This window comes from Microcaecilia unicolor, chromosome 1 (genome assembly GCF_901765095.1).
Source record: "Microcaecilia unicolor chromosome 1, aMicUni1.1, whole genome shotgun sequence".
NCBI lineage: Eukaryota > Metazoa > Chordata > Amphibia > Gymnophiona > Siphonopidae > Microcaecilia > Microcaecilia unicolor.
Genome location: NC_044031.1, coordinates 667,605,445 through 667,621,974, shown reverse-complemented (window position 1 = coordinate 667,621,974; position 16,530 = coordinate 667,605,445). Strand labels below are relative to the sequence as shown.

General features: G+C 38.3%; 1 protein-coding gene across 1 annotated transcript in view; it reads right to left on the bottom strand.

Annotated features, from left to right (window-relative positions):
- Nucleotides 1-13,445, bottom strand: part of INSYN1 (inhibitory synaptic factor 1) — a 231,485-nt gene extending 218,040 nt beyond the window's left edge. Inside the window, exon 1 of the mRNA XM_030190356.1 lies at nt 13,293-13,445. Coding sequence (XP_030046216.1) covers nt 13,293-13,445 — 153 coding nt within the window. The remainder of the gene's footprint in view (nt 1-13,292) is intronic.
- Between the last annotated feature and the right edge of the window lie 3,085 nt (nt 13,446-16,530).

Sequence of the window (16,530 nt, the reverse complement as noted above, 5' to 3'; positions counted from 1 at the left end):
CCGGCATTAATTGGCAGTTGACATGACCCGGCCAGTCACCTTGTGTATAGCACATGAGTCCTTATCACTAGATCAATGGGTGGCGTTAAGGGCTCAGGCCATAAAAAGGCACGCACAGGTTTCGATTCTACCACAGGCCCTTTTCCATGCTCATTGAAAAAAAAGCCCTTTTCCCCAGATGCAGTAAAAACTACCAGGCACGCTCCAAAAAGTTGTACGTACACTATCGCAGGCCACTTTTTACCATGGCTCAGAAAAAGGATCCCTCAGAGAGTAGAAAGGCAATGCTGCTTATAGGGGCAGAGGGAAAAGAAAACAGTAAGCCAGCTTGCAATTTCTATGTCTAAAACTGAGACCACTGACCCAGAGGGATGGGAACAATGGATTACCCAAAATGAACTGGAGTTTACCACAGATGACCAATAAGGTAAAAAGTTTCATCCTGAGCTAGAGGCAAGAGAACTACTACTACTATAAATCACTTCTATAGCACTACCAGTCGTACGCAGTGCTTTACAATTGAACATGAACAAGAAAGACAGTCCCTGCTCAAAAGAGCTTACAATCTAAATCAGGACAAACAGACAGGACCAAAAAGGATAAGGGAAGGACAGATAGAACTAAGAAAATGGAACAAGAGGCGCAGAGTCACATGCAGCATTCAGTCTAGATGAGTAAAGATTGCATGACCCTTGCAAATAGCTGAGTTATTAGGACTGCACGGGTCACAGGCTGTCCATATAACACAAAACATGCAAACACAAGCTATGTAGATAGAACAAGCGGGTCCTCTGTACTGATTCCTATTTATATCCTTTTATATCCTGTTTTCCAAAACTATACTGGCAAGTTTATAGTGGAAAAGTACTTGTATAAATAGCAGGTGCACATTTGTGTGTATACTTTACCCGATACAGTTTACAAAAAAAAAAATTCTCTTTTGAAAACTGATGTAATGTCTATAGGTAAAAAAACACCCCCACACTTTACAAATATATGGCCTTTTTGAAAATTGCTCCATAAGCATCCTATTCATGATTTTGTGTTATATTTTTGCAAGCATTTGCAAATTTCATATTCCACTTCTATTCTAAAATTTACTTCAAGGTAGGAGGTATATAAACATTATGCAATGCTACATTTGTTTTATGAGATTTTACCTTCTTAGTTCTCCAGCATTCTGTGGAAACTCAATTGCATGAACACAGTTTTTGCTCATTTTCACTTTTTAGTCTACTTTCCAAAGGGATGCAGGGAGGGCCGGTGCAAGGATATTAGCTGCCTTAGGCGATTGTTCAGCCTGGCAATCCTTCAATTAACTTTCAGGTTCCTGGATCCCCACTGAGATTAAACTTCCTTCTTTCTACCTATAAATTATAAATTTAGGACTTGATCCAGCAAAGCCCTCCTGAGATACGAACTAGAGTATGCAGATTGTGCTGAGAGGCAGAGGGACATATGACATTTTATTGTTTGAATTTGTATATTATGATAATTACAACTATTAATATTATTTTTCTTTTAATGTTATTAAGCTTAAATTGTTATAGTTTAATGCTGTAATGTGTTTTGTCCAGACTTGTCTGAAAAGTTCAGGCTATAAATATGTTATTAAGGTGCAAATTTTCAAAGCAGGCAGATGTCTTAAAATGCCCCCCCCCCCCCAAAAAAAAGACTATCTGCTTAAAACATCCAAATCCTGATTTTGTAAAGTCAGAATTTGGACGTTTCACACTGCAATTTGTTCAAATAGCAAGGGGCGTGTTGTGGGCAGGACTAGGGAGGGCCCAAAAGTAAAACATCCAACAGCGATTTTTGAATGGGAGGAAACTTCCACTTCTAAAAAGAAGGATGCTTTTATCTATACCTGTTTTAGTCACATCCAAGTTACAAAACATTGCTCTAATTGAGCAGCTGACCACTAGAGTGGTTGAGGCATGACAGTTCCTTAATCCCCCATTGGTTGCTGCCTCACGAAAATGAAACTGAAAAGAAAAGCCAGACTATCAGTTGCAGGTATTATGGCCATTCGGAGGAAACAGCAAGCAGGTCAGAGGGCCAACCTGGTGGTTAGTGCAATGGAATGTGTTCCAAGGCACCAAGGTTCAATTCCTGGCTAGAATTGCCAGATATTGTGAGATAAAATGGTTTTAAATATATAACTTTTTTTTAAATAATCCTGAGCTTTCTAGAAACATAAAAGTACCTACTGTACCTAATTATATAAGTCTAAAGAGAATCCACGAGCGTGGAGAACTCAATAGATCCCACGAAGCGTCAAATGTAAACAAAAAGGTGGGAATATGAGCCAGGCAATCCAATAACTGGCCTAAATATATAAGATATCTGCAAGCCTGAAGGCTATTGAAGTGGTGAACATTCAGGTACGGTAGGTATTTTTCAGGTCCTGGGGCTTCTGCCTGCTTGAACCATTCTAAGTTGATCATCCACTGATATTCAGTGACACTTAACTGGCAAGTGCTATTAAATATTGCCTCTAATGGCAGAAAGTGAAACTAGCAGTGTCAGAGTCAGGGAAGTGCTTGAGGTATGCAGGCACCAACCATATTCAGTGCCAGTGCACTCATAGCTAACTGGGCAAGTAGGAAAGCATAAATAGCAGCCCTAACTGTGACCTAGGTGCCTCTGTACTTTGCCTTTGTGAATACCCAGTGTTGAATTGAGGGAAACTGTCTGCTAGGTGCATCCCTTGTGTCCCAGTAAAATAAGTACATGCTTATACTGATTTTCTTTCCTTTATTTGGTGCAGTTGTTGGCCACATTTCCTTTTTCTCTGTACTTAAATCACTAATCACCACTAATAAACTTCGCTTGTTTATGACCTCTGAGGCTACAGAGGTAAACCAGGCAAGTCCTAAATCAACCATGTGAGACAGAAGCTAGATGTACAGCAAGCCTTTATGGAAAGCAGTTATTGAGTCAGAAACTAGTTGAGCAATAGTGTTGGAGAATGGATATCAACGGACTGAGTTTCATTCTGATGAAACTAAAATGATCAGTGATGTAGCCCAGGGCAATGCTGGCCACATAAGTGCTTTCAAATATTCAACATTAATATGTTTAGTGCTAACATTAATATGTAGGATACTGTGCTGTAAGGACCATGGACAGCATCTCTGTGTGCTTTAATCACCATGAACAGTATCCTGCCTCTGTGCTCTAAGGACCATGGACAGGTCCCTGCTTGAACACCACCCTCCAATCCAGCCAATACAACATATGAGTATTTTCCCAAGCATTCTAAAACAAATGATGCCTCACCACCCAATCCCTTGACCCTCCCTCTATCAATAACCATATAAAAAACAAGCAACCTCGTCTTCCCAGACCTACCATTCCACTTTTCAGAACCTCTAAAAGATATTTTATGCATAACAAGCAGGAGAGTAATACCTTATTTCCTATTGGCCTGGTATTCCATGGTGCATGGTGCTCTGCATTCCAAGGGACTTGCATTCAGGAAGAAAAGGGATATGGAAGTGGAGTAAAAATATATTTGGAAGAATTGGGGGCCCAGGTGTTGGCTATATGTAAGCTTAATTATTTTGTACAAAAAAAAAAGATCTAGGTGGACTACAATGAGTGTAGACATCTTAAAATAACATAGTAAATAAACAATGACAGTCAAATAAACACATTAAAATAAATATTTCAGATTGAAAACCTAAAACTAGAAGATTTACTAGCTCTAACAAAAATAACTCCTGCAGCCTCCCATATCTCAAAATTGTAACCTAGATGCCTGCTCAACTAAAGCTGCTTTCACTTTCTTATGAAAACTCAAGTCATGACTGCATTTAAGATGAGAATTCAATACATTTCAGAACTGAACACTAGCAGCAGTAAAAGCATGAGCCCTTATATACGCTTTCTGGGCAATTCTTAGAGTAGGAATAACTCAAAAGCATTGCTCTTGGGAAAGGAGGTTCTTACATGAATTGCAAATCAGCAAAAAATGTATTGCTTTATAATAAAAAGCATTAGTATTGCTTTAAACTTAGTACTTCATTCAGCTGGAAATATGCTTATCTACTTGAAATGAGACAGCCAGAGACAGCAGACTATGGGGGTTGATATTCAAAGCAATATAGGTGGCTATGAGAGGCTTCTGGCTGCTTAAATTGCCTGTGTGGGGCTCTGCACTAATATTCAGTGACATTTAATTGGTTAATACTACTGAATATCACCATAGACCACTAAACTGAAAGGTGGCTATTATGTGGACAGTCCATGGGCAGAGTCAGCACTTATGCGGTTAAGTGCTGATATTCAGCAATTAACTGCCTAACTTAAGCAGCCAAATCAGACCGCATTAAACTCAATCCTATCTTTATGAGGTATTTCTCAGATTGTTAAATGCTGAATATTGAATTTAACTGCATGAGATATCCAATCACATAAACCCGGATATACAGTACTGGTGTCTGGATATAGCCCAGCATTGAATATCCAGGAATAACACCGGCAGTTTAAAAAATGCTTACTGCTGCCAGCTGAATATCTACTCTCTAAGTCTGGCTTAGATAAGAAGAGAAATCCTGCAGGTACTCAAGTTTGTACATCTGTCAGCTAGGATATATCAGTAACTAGAGCAGTTCTGCAAAGAAGACAGATAAGCATGCAAGATGGTAAAAAAAATGGGCATATTGGCTTGGTTAATTGGTTCTCATTAATCTATTTATTAATTAATTATACTTATTGAAATATCTATAGAGAAAACTTTTAAGAAAGCTACAGATATTTACATTTTTGAGATGTTCCGAGAGAAGAGGACATTTCTCTGGTAAGTGAACACTATTTTGCTTTATGCTTTGGGAACTTAAAGATTGGGGTTTAAAGGAGGAATTCTAGGTTAGTGATAGGCAAAATAAAAATATAAAAAGCAAATTTTATCAACTAATCTCCATAGTCTTTTCCACTTAGTTTAAAAAACTTTGTACCACAGCATTAACAGATAGAATCTAGCAGACACTGCAGGATCTAGTTTAATATTAAGGGGGAATAAAAAGAGAGAGAGATAGAGGGGGAAAGCAAGCAGGACCTAGTTTAGTATTAGGGAGGGGGGAATAAAAAGAGAGAGAGAGAGAGAAAAGCAAGCATCATTAACTAGTTACCATGGTGTACAAACCCTTTCCCCATAGTTTTAAACTGAAATTTTCTCTAGAAATAGGCATTTTCCCATAGTTTTAAACTGAAACCTTTTCTACAGGTAGAAACTAAACAGCCAAAAACTCTTGTTCTAAAATGCAGTTATTTTCTGTTCCTTGGCTGCTGGAGAGGTAGCACATTCAGCGACCTCAATTAAGTGTTAATTAAGGTGTGGGGAAGTAGAATACTTGTATAAGTTTCTGGGTCAGCTTCAAAGAGCCTGTTTAAAAAAGGCCCCTTACATTCAAAACTATATAAAGAGGAATGGTCCCACTGAATTTTCTTTCTGAGAAGTTCCGAGAGAAGAGGACATTTCTCTGGTAAGTGAACACTATTTTGCTTTGTGCTTTGGGAACTTAAAGATTGGGGTTTAAAGGAGGAATTGTAGGTTAGTGATAGGCAAAATAAAAATATAAAAAGCAAATTTTATTAACTAATCTCCATAGTCTTTTCCACTTAGTTTTAAAAACTTTGTATCACAGCATTAACAGAATCTAGCAGGCACTGGCGGCCATTTTGTTCAAACTTATGCAGGAGCATGTGTGTTCTGTAGCTGGAATCTCTTCCCTGAGGAAGAAAACAAAACTTGGCCATGTTGGCAGAGGTTCTCCTGTGAATAAAGTGGTGCCGTTGAGAAAGATAAGTGCTAGATATGAACTTTTAAGAAAAATGTTAAAAGAAGTAGTAGGAATTCTGATATAAATGTTAGGTGAATGTGGGTTGATCTATGAAGATTTGCGCCTCAACCATTTTCCAGGATGGATAAAAGAACATTGAACTTTGTTCATATGGTGAGAGCAGCACTAGTATCTGATAGCCTAAAAATATAACAACACTCATACCAGCTGATAAGGAACTCCTAAGGTAAGCATGACCCACACGCTCAAACAAAACACAATCACAGAAGAGGCTCATTGAGACTATTCCAAGCTTACCATTCTCCACAATTATCCTCAGTTATGCCCGTAGTAACTTAAGGTACATAATGCTTCATAATCATAATTACCAAGGATAGAACAGGGTTTTTAGCTGCTATGAAAAAGAGAGATTTACCTTTACCTGTAATTTCTATTGTAGCTTGTTCCAAAGCTTAGGTGCTGCTACCGAGGAGGCTCTAGGTCTCCATATCACCTTTTGTATCGTTCACAAGGATGGTACAGCTAATAAAAACCATGGAAGAAGTGTACTTCTCTACGTCTAATGCCCTGTTGTAAATGCTGTGGCAGAAACTTTGGCTTCTAAAAGTTCATAGCTTTAAATGTCAGCCTAAGCTATTTAAGGTTAACTCTGTCTTTTACTGCCAACTAGTGAAGTTTGGTCACAAATAGATCTTCCCAACACCTGTTAAATCTGTACTAGACTATCTGCAGTTGCTGCTAACATTTAGCTAGCAAAATCACATGCAGAGCATTGTAGAAATCCAAACTCTGACACTATAGCCTGCATAATTATAGATAGGGCTCAACCTTCCATAAATTGTTTATACCATTTTACGTAATATAGGGGCCCTTTTACTAAAGCTTAGCAAGCGCCAATGGACATTAGCATATGCTAAATCCTGTATGTCCTATTTTATACCTGTGGGCCATGTGGCACTTAGTGCATGCTAAGCTTCAGTAAAAGGGCCCCATAATCTACTAATCATAGTCTTAATCAGGGTGCCATTCATACAGACCACAGTGGCACTGCTGATATATTCAGTTCGTAAGTTTGAGTCGGTCACTCCATATCTTACGACGTTGCATTGGCTCCCTGTAGAGGCCAGGATACAATTTAAACTTTGCACCGTTATTTTTAAAATTATGAATGGTGAAGCTCCATTTTACCTACATGATTGGATTACATTTCTTTATAATGGCCCTCTTTATATGACTTGTAACCAGATGTTATTATGCTTTCCATCAGTAAAACAGATTAAATTGTGGAAAATGTTTAATTCTTCACTTCATTATCAAGTAGTTTTAATATGGAACACATTGCCTTTTCAGATTCATGTGCTTAAAAATTATTTAGTATTTAGAAAGGCTTTAAAAACATTGTTATTTAACAAATATGTATCACTAATAAATTAGATTGTGCCGTGTATTGAGATTGTAATTCCTGGATTGTTGGTTTATCAGGTCTCATTTTGAACACTGTAATCTGCATAGAACTGTACAGGTATTTGTGGAATACCCTCCTCTCTTCCTTCCCGTTCACATTAATTGATTTGATTTGCTTACTTTATTTATTTTTTGTCTATTAGATTGTAAGCTCTTTGAGAAGGGACTGTCTTTCTTCTATGTTTGTGCAGCGCTGCGTATGCCTTGTAGCGCTATAGAAATGCTAAATAGTAGTAGTAGTAGTAGTTGTGTGACATAACATAACATTTCTTGATATTTAAGAGACTCTTTTACTGGAATAACATAATTGTCAATCAATGGCTTTGACCTAACCTTGGTTCAGTCCAGTGACACAAAGCAAAGGCATTTTGTTTCTGCACATTATGAACTATTCCACTGGATGTCATTTAGTACAATACTCATATTTAGACATTCATGGGGGAAGTTTTCAATACGGGCTAACATTAAGATGGGCTATTTTATCACTAACTCATACTATTTTAGCACTATTTATGCAATGATTAAGAGTAAAATAACCCATGTTTTGTTTTTTGTTTTTGTGAAAAGTTTTCAATATTATATCAAATCAACAATTTGAGTAGCAGTAGGTATCCAAGCAATATTATCAATCAAAAGGTTAACCCAAAAATAATTAACTCAGGATACCATTACAAAACTGAAATCTTGAGGAGATCCAATAAAAAAAATGAGGAGAAATTAAACAAACATAAAGAGTAAAGAAAAGGCCTAACTCTCCCCTTTACATTTAAAGTCCAAGATACAAACAACTCTTTCTGAAAAACCACTTTGCTGACTTTCTAGGATACCCCCGGCCCTGTCCCAGCAAAACTAGATCTTTTCTTATTATCAAGGAAACTTTGAAATTGTGCAGGTTTAAACAAGGCACACTATATTTACAAGGAAACCTAATAAACACCTGCATCCCAAGATTACATGCTTCCTGGACGGCAGAAAGAAATTTCTTTCTTCTTCTTTCTTGTGTCACTTTATACAGATCAGGAAATACCCACAATTTCTGACCAAGAAATAAAGCAGTATGATAATGACAATGCATAGTAAATATTCTGGGGCCAATATTCAGACTTTGGGAAGTAGCCAGGTTGCCTTCTGCAATCAGCATTGAGTCTGGATATTCAGTGCCATTCTGTTTCCAGTGATTGGCATTGAATATCCAGGTATATTTTGGCTGGTTTAAATTTAATCGGCCAAGCTAATATTCAACACTGGCCAGTTAAGTTTAAACTGGCCAAAGATATTCCAGCTGTTTTGGTGGACTAATTTGACCATCAAACTTAGTTGGCAATGTGCTGAATATTGGTGGATAGCCGATTATATTGCACGATATAACTAAGTGCTAACTGGCAATATTCAATGGGAGATAGCCAACTATCTTCCACTGAATATTTCTGGATAGCCAGTCATGTATTGTTTAACTGGCCAGGAACCATTCTTGGCTGGTTAAATGGTTTAAACAAATCATCCGGTCTCTCTTTATCTTTCTCACATACAAAGGCTACTAACACTGTAGCCCTATTTGTTTCTTCCACTGATCTTTCTAAGATGGCTGATACATTGAGACAATCACTGGAAATGTCAGATCTATTAACTCGTTGCCTTGATTTAACTAACAAAAAAATAACATTTCACAAAAAAAAGGATGTAATTTAGGAGACATCTTCACAAAATCTACAAAATACATCTTCAAGGTGTCTCTAGGTATTTCAAAAGGCACCTGGGGAAAGTTTACAAATCTCAAATTCAAAGATTTTATTTATTCTTTATCAATTCCAGTCTCTGATATGAAGACAATCTATCCTGTGCAAACGTATTAATCATAGTACCTTGATGTTCCAAGGTTTACTTCAATTTTTCAACTCTCCCAGATATCAAACCAGTTTTCTCCTCTTGATCTACCTTATCCATTTCCAATTTGTTTGATATTCCAGCAAGTTCTTCCAGAGTTTTGACCACTGAAGCATCTAGTCACACTAATGCTGACCAGAAGAAATCAAGTATAACCATTGCTGGTTTAATCATTGGGTCAGAAACTTTCCCTTTTGGTACTGAAGTACTAGAAGATCGGACTAAGAAGATCAACTCCAGGGTTGCTGACTCCATCCCTAAGCTCTGCCCCAGACTTGCAGTTATCACCTCCCTGCTCATACCACTTGCTCCGCTGCTGGAACCATCTAGAGAGGCCACCAAAACTGGCAGGTTATTCACTACAATGGAGTCCAATCTGAGTGATGCTTCTTGGTTCTACTCTTTGACTCTCTGAGCTATATCCTCTGGCACCTCCTGGCTTGACGAGGGGGGGTGGAATTCATACATCAGGGTACAATGAGCATTCCAGGCTTTGGACTCAGGCAGAGACTGATTGCTTAAATTGTTTTTTAAGCACAAGGAAGATCTGTTTATGTTCTATAAAATATGTATGTACCTGGATGTATCTAGGGCCAGTCAGAACAGATGAAGATAATTTTTGCTTTTGAGACCTTGGGTGCTACAGTTGGGAGGCACCCTCAGTTCCCATTACTCTTTGCTCCAGACATCACTTCAACAGCCATATTGTGATTAGGCATCCCCTGTGTCTATCCAATTTATTTTTTAATTTGCTCACCATTTTTGACTCTACCACCTCTCCTGGAAGGGAGTGCCAAGTGTCTACTATCCTCTCTCTGAAAAAAGTATTTCCTAATGTTACTCCTAAGTCTACCTCCTTGTAACCTTCATTCATGTCCTCTAGATCTACATGCCTATGTTTCTGGAAGAGGTTTGTTTGAATATTAACACCTTTCAAGTACTTAAATGTCTATCATATCACCCCTCTCTCTCTTTTTCTGTAGCAAAAGCAAATTCAAGTCCTCCAGTCTTTTCTCATACATTTTATGGCACAAACCCTGCACAAACAACTGTTTGTCATCTGCATACACAAAACGCAAAATGACAAATGTACAAACAATATGCCCTATGGGTTGAAAAAATATATTAATTTGCAAGGATGACAGTGGAGAACCTTGTGCATTCTACTTCTTTACTCTCAAATACCACCTGACATTTCTAGTCCTTTAAAAAAGAAGCAATCCAGTTTAATACTTTACTAGATGTGCCGAACAACAGATTGAAAGTGAATATATTGAAAACAGAGGTGACATGGATTGGAAGAAAGGAGCTAGGAAGACACAAGATGGTTAAGTTGCAGGGAAAGTAGATCCTTTGGATTAGTGAAGTGAAGGGTTTCGGGATTTGGAATGACTCTATGCTAAGACTGAGTTTCCAGATCTTAGCAGTAAGTCAGGCAGTGTGCATGAATTGCAAATTTTGAGGTAGTTGGAACCTTATGTGTGATATCAGGATTTGGAGACAGTAAATCAAGCTATGGTACTAACAAAACTTGATTATTGTAATTCTATACATGTGGGTCTTATACAGAGATCTTTAAGGTGCCTACAAAGTTTACAAAATATGTTAGAAATGATTGTAAGAGGGCTATAAGGAAGAGCTCTTGTGTCACCTGTTCTTCATTGGCTCTGTATGGCCTTTCATACCCGTTTTAAATTACTAGTGATTGCTCCATGGGTTTTGACTAATGTACTTGATCAATAAAGAAGTATGTGCTACTTGAACAGTTGGAAGTCAGGGAATTATTGGTGATTCCAGTAATGGCAGAGGTATGTTTGAAAAGAACACGAGAGAAGGAATTTTCAGTTTTGGGACTTAGAATGCCTTCTCTGATGAAATACATATAATTCTTCCAGCTGGTAAAAACCTGGCTGTTTAAACAGGCTGTAGTACCATATCAGGTTAGGAATAAAGGAGAAATGGAGGAGGTGATTAGTTAGATAATAGAAGATCTCTCAGGCTTTTGAAATGCTTTATGTGATTGTGATGGTGGGGTATATGATGGTGGAAAGTTGGAGAGATAGGCATTTATTGCTAACAAGTGAAGTGAAGGTTATAATTATGAGGGTTTTAAGGGGCTGGGAGATGAAGATAATCTCCCTGATATTCAGCGCTATTCAGCTGGCCAAAACAGCTGCTGACCAGTTAAATAGCGCTTAATCGCCTATCTTCTGATATTTAGCAAGGCATAAACAGCTATCTGCTGCTGAATTTCCCTGGTTAGCAGCTAGCCATTTATATTGAATGATATAACCGGCTGTCCACCAATTTTTAAAGTGAGTTTAGTGGCCATATTTGGCTGGTCTCAAGATAACTGGCTAAATTTCAATATCAACTTAGTCAGTTTTCTTGACACTGGCCAAAAATAAACCAGATATTCAACACCAGTCACCGGAAATGGCCTGGCATTGAATATCTGGGCTCAGCACTGACCGCTGCGTACGTCTGGTAGCGCTATAGAAATGATAAGTAGTAGTAGTGGTGGTTGGTCTAACTCCCGCAGTCTGAAAATCATCCTCATTGTAAATTGCTTAGAGTTGTGTTAGGGAGACAATATATACATAAAAATAAATACAATAAATAATAAATAAAAGGGAAATATCTACTAATGTTCTCTCTAAGTTGAGCTGGAGTCCTCCACAAATAGCCCTGCCAGTGGGGGGATGCTGTTTCACTACCACATTTTTAATAGTGAGGAACAACAGGTAATCTCTGCAGGAAATGGGGACCTGCCTGTCCCTAGTGATTGAAAACACAATATTGAAACACCACCCTCCACTGGCAGAAACCTGTTTAAAGAACTTCTGCTCAGCTTAGAGGGAATATTAGTGTTCATCAAATCAAAATATGAAGAAAGATTTAGCAGTATCAGTTCATTTTTATCTAAATAACCATACACCAAGTTCATAATAGCAACTAGCAATAATTCTATTCCACAGCCAGTTCTAAAACCAACAAATCATAATTCTCCAAAAATGGCCAAACTTGAGCTATCACCTCCTTTTCATTTGTCTTCATAAGTTTCCTAAAATCAGAGACCTAATGGCTCCTTCCAGTTTCCTTCCATTCTCTTTCACCAGTTTCCTTTAACCTTCAGTCCATAGTGTCTTACATGTTCCTCCTGCTACCCCTTCCAGCACTTCCAGAAAACATTCAGCCTTGGCCATGATGCTCTCCATGTTCAGCCTGCTAATTCAATCACCTCTATTCACCACATCTCCAACCTCAAACTAAGTTACTCCAAAGTCCCTCTTACCAGTTTCACCATGTCACCATTCTGAAGTCATGCTTTGTTTTAAGTAGATAAATTGGCAAAAATACCCCTCATGTGAAATAGTGAAATGGTGTTGTTTGTTTTTATTAGTTATAGTAACTTTGAAGTCTTCCCCTTCTCCACTGGAGAAATTAAAACAGGGATAGTAACCCCACTTATAATCATCGTCTCTATATTAGAGGGATATTGTTGAAATGGAGAAGTGATTTTTAAGTAACAAAGAATGACAGTGTTGAGATTGTAGCTCATGCATATTACCAGAGATGGCTTAGATAGATGCCCTCTATAGTTTCAAGTATTGCTTCATGGGTCATTTGACAACAAAATCTATGATACCGATACTTTGGGGAAAAATCCCCTTGGTACAATCAGATACAAATCTTTTATGTATGACTAAAGAAATCAGATAAATATTATACATTTTTAAGGTCACTAGTGTGGAAATTTAATGAGAGAAATTAGATATCTGAGCAAATCTCAGGAGAATATACATTATTTCAACTGTGTGTAATGACACCAGACCAGTCTGCATAAGAGAGTCATCTTCAGAAGGGAAATATTTTCTCTAACAGTTTGACTGTAATATCAAATATTCATTAGTACTCAGGGCAATGGCCAAACATGTTTCTTAAAACATACCAGTTCATACCAGTTCATCTTGTTTTAATTCAGTTTTATGTACCGTACCCATTTAAAAATGGTGCATAAAATTGCACTTTCATTTTTAAAATCTTTTCCTAGTTAAATTTACCAAATCAACCCAAGTTACGAGAAAGGCATATGCTTAAGCTCAGCAAAGACTGACTCCTATTTGTTTTTCTCACCTCTCTGAGTTCCTTGGCTACTTGCTTCAGCTCCTGCAGAATGCCTTCCAGCTGTCCAATCACCATTTTCATCTGATTCCTGATGCGCTCTCTCTCGTTGTTGTTGCTGGGGATGTCAGTTGGCTCCCTGTCCTGTGAGCCCCGGGTGGACATTCTTCACAAGCCTGGGAACCTGGGCAGAGCTGTGCTGGCCATACCATCCTCCCTTAGACTTGCTGTGCCTCCATGGAGCCCTTCTCACGTGGGGAGAGCTCCTCATCTTAACGTTTCACTCCCTCCTTCCACTTCACTGTCCCACTAATTCCCAACTTCTCTCAAGATTAGGGCAGCAATCTTTTCTTTTAAAAAAATAAGGAATGTGCAAAATGTGCAGGAATAATAAAAATATCTCAAAAATTGGGTTACGAAATGGACCTTGGAAGTACATTGACAGAATGATACTTTATTAGTGTTTGAAGTAGGAAACCAGCAAACCGTTGAATCGCTCAAAGGAAGCAGAAGGTGGGAAGAGAAATTCTATATGAGTAGTGTTATAAATCTTGTTTTTAACTTAATTTTATCTTACTTGGTTTAACTACTGTAATGTATTTCCCAGGAATCTGCTTGGTTGGTCTTATTGTAAACCACATTGAACAACTTGTTCTGACATTTTGCAGTATATAAGTTATTATATTGTATTGTATTGTGTTGTGTAAATACTTCACCTCCTTCAAGAAAGTACCTTCTCCTTCAAATCTGAGTCAAAGGTTGGTTTACAAGACATCTCAGGCCTTTGAAATCTGTGCCATGCTTGATGTATGCAAGAGAAAGCATTTTTGTTTAAACTGGAGGAGGTATTCTCAAAAAGGAATTTCTCCACGTGCAGTTTCCATAGATGAATGAATTTGGATGCCCACCATCCCCAACAGGAAGAGATGCTACTGCCCTCTGCACTGTAGATGTGGGCTGTAGCTTTTTTCCAATGAAAATTTGGTGCCCAAATGATTCATTAGTGTTTGCAAGACTGTAGTAACCCAGTTATTTTTGAAGTATTGGAAATTTGCAAACCATTTGGCTCCACTTCAGAAGCTAGATATCAGTTCCATGTGAGGCTGCTTAGCATTGTGTTTCTCTGTAGGATGTATTGCTTCTTTTTCTTCTTTTGTGTGTTTTTTGGTCAAAAAGACCAGTCATATCCTGTCAACACAAAACAAAAATGATTGTAACATTTACTGGAAAACTATGGTTCTATCAATCAAGAAGGCTAACAGATAAACCAAGGACTGAAAGGGGACTGAATTTCCCTTCTTATTCTTAAAGATGATCCCCCCAGAGAAAGATTAGGGCATGCTGGTAGAACATTCAGGTGATGTATGCATTGCTGTTGCCTATCTTTTGCATGTGCAGTAAATAAATAGGCATCTTCAAACTCCCTTATCAATGGCTCAGCACATTCTTGAGCTGTAGGGCTACCAGACAGTGTTGCAAAGGGCAATATATATAGTAAGGTCCATGCATATCAGAGGTGCACAAGGTCAGTCCTTAAGGGCCACAAATAGGATTTTCCTGTTCATTTACCTAATGAACAGACAAGAAACAGAAGTATAACGCCCTGAATCAGCATCCAAGAAGGGATGAAAATGTGTGAGAAGATGTACATGAATAGTTAATCCATTACTTATATATCTATCTCATATACATTCATTAAGGATATCCAGAAATCCTGATGTGATTGAGGCCCTCAGGGATGGAACTTGTGCAGCCCTGAGGTATATGAACTCATGTCTTAGGAAAAGTCACACATAAGATCATATTTACACTATCCTGGCTTGTTAGTTCTGATGGACATAATTGATTTTGTAAGAACACTGTGCTGAAAAGAACATCCTTTTAAAGTTGCATCAGGTTTCCACCTACAAATTGTTGTAGAGATGTGTGCTAATGGCAAGCTTGTCACAATATTTTGTAACAGGACAGAGCTGCTGTGGTATATAAACGTGATTCAGTACACCAGAAGTAATTGTTTCCTATGAGAACAATGACTTCTAGTTAACTTAGTTTGATATGATGTGTCACTGAAAACTGTGTGCATATCATGTTAAATTGTCAATTGAGCTGTACTGCTACAGAAGTAGAGAGCTGCATGGGAACGGAGTTAGCAGGAATCTCCTCCAGGTCCATCAGCCTCCTATGGGGATGGATGCAGGTCCTGCGAGGTTCCCCCAGAAGGGTAGTTCCAGGCCAGCCTACCTATCCTTTCCTTGTGCCAAGGCAATTATAATAGCACTAAAAAAATTAATGGATATGGTTGATAGCAATGAATTGCCCATAAGCACTAAGAGGGCAAGTTATCAATATGGCTACTGTTAAGCTGGCTTATTTTACCACAAGTCGGGTTATTTTAGTACAGGGGACGGGCGGAAATGGAGGAGATTACTTGTGGGGATGGGTGGATAGATGAAATTTCTGTCCTGTGCAACTCTCTATGCTGAAGTTCCTTGTTTAAGAACATTTAGCAGATCCTGTATCAATATTTTACACTCGCGCATGCAACAGTATTTACTGTGCTACTATGGCTGCCATTGTCAATAGGGAGTGCCATCCTTTCTTAGTTTATCTAATCTTGTCATGCTAGAAAAGCCATTGATGCTGTATATCATGCTAAGTTCAGTAAGATACATGAATAGCATGACTGACATTTTGAAAATGGTGCTGGGAGAGAGCAAATGCAATGGCACCAGAAAAGAGAGAGAGAAAAAGAGAATGAGAGAGAGAGATTGCATCAATAATGGATATCCATTAGGCATAAAAAGACACTTAGGGGTCCTTTTACCAAGCTGCGGTAAGCACTAATACAATCTTACCGCAGCGTGTGCTCAGGCATTCCCCACTAATTTTGTGCTCAGCACACGCTTCCCATACATTAAAAATAGATCTTATTTTTTAAAGCACTGGGGGCGGATCTAGGGATGGAGAGTAGGTGTGTTCTGCCCTAATTGGTTAACAACAGCTCCATTACCGTGCACTAACCAATTAACACATGATTAGCACATGAGCCTTATTGTCTACAAGATAGGTTGCAGTGGGGTTCACACACTAATGGCTACAGCTAATGGGAAAATTAGCACCTGGCCATTAATAGGGAAAATGGGAAAAGTGACCATTTTACCCATATAGTAAAAATTTGTTACCGCAACTTGGTAAGAGGACCGCTTAGCCTGCCATTTTGCATGGAATGCAGAGATGGATCAGGCCTGAG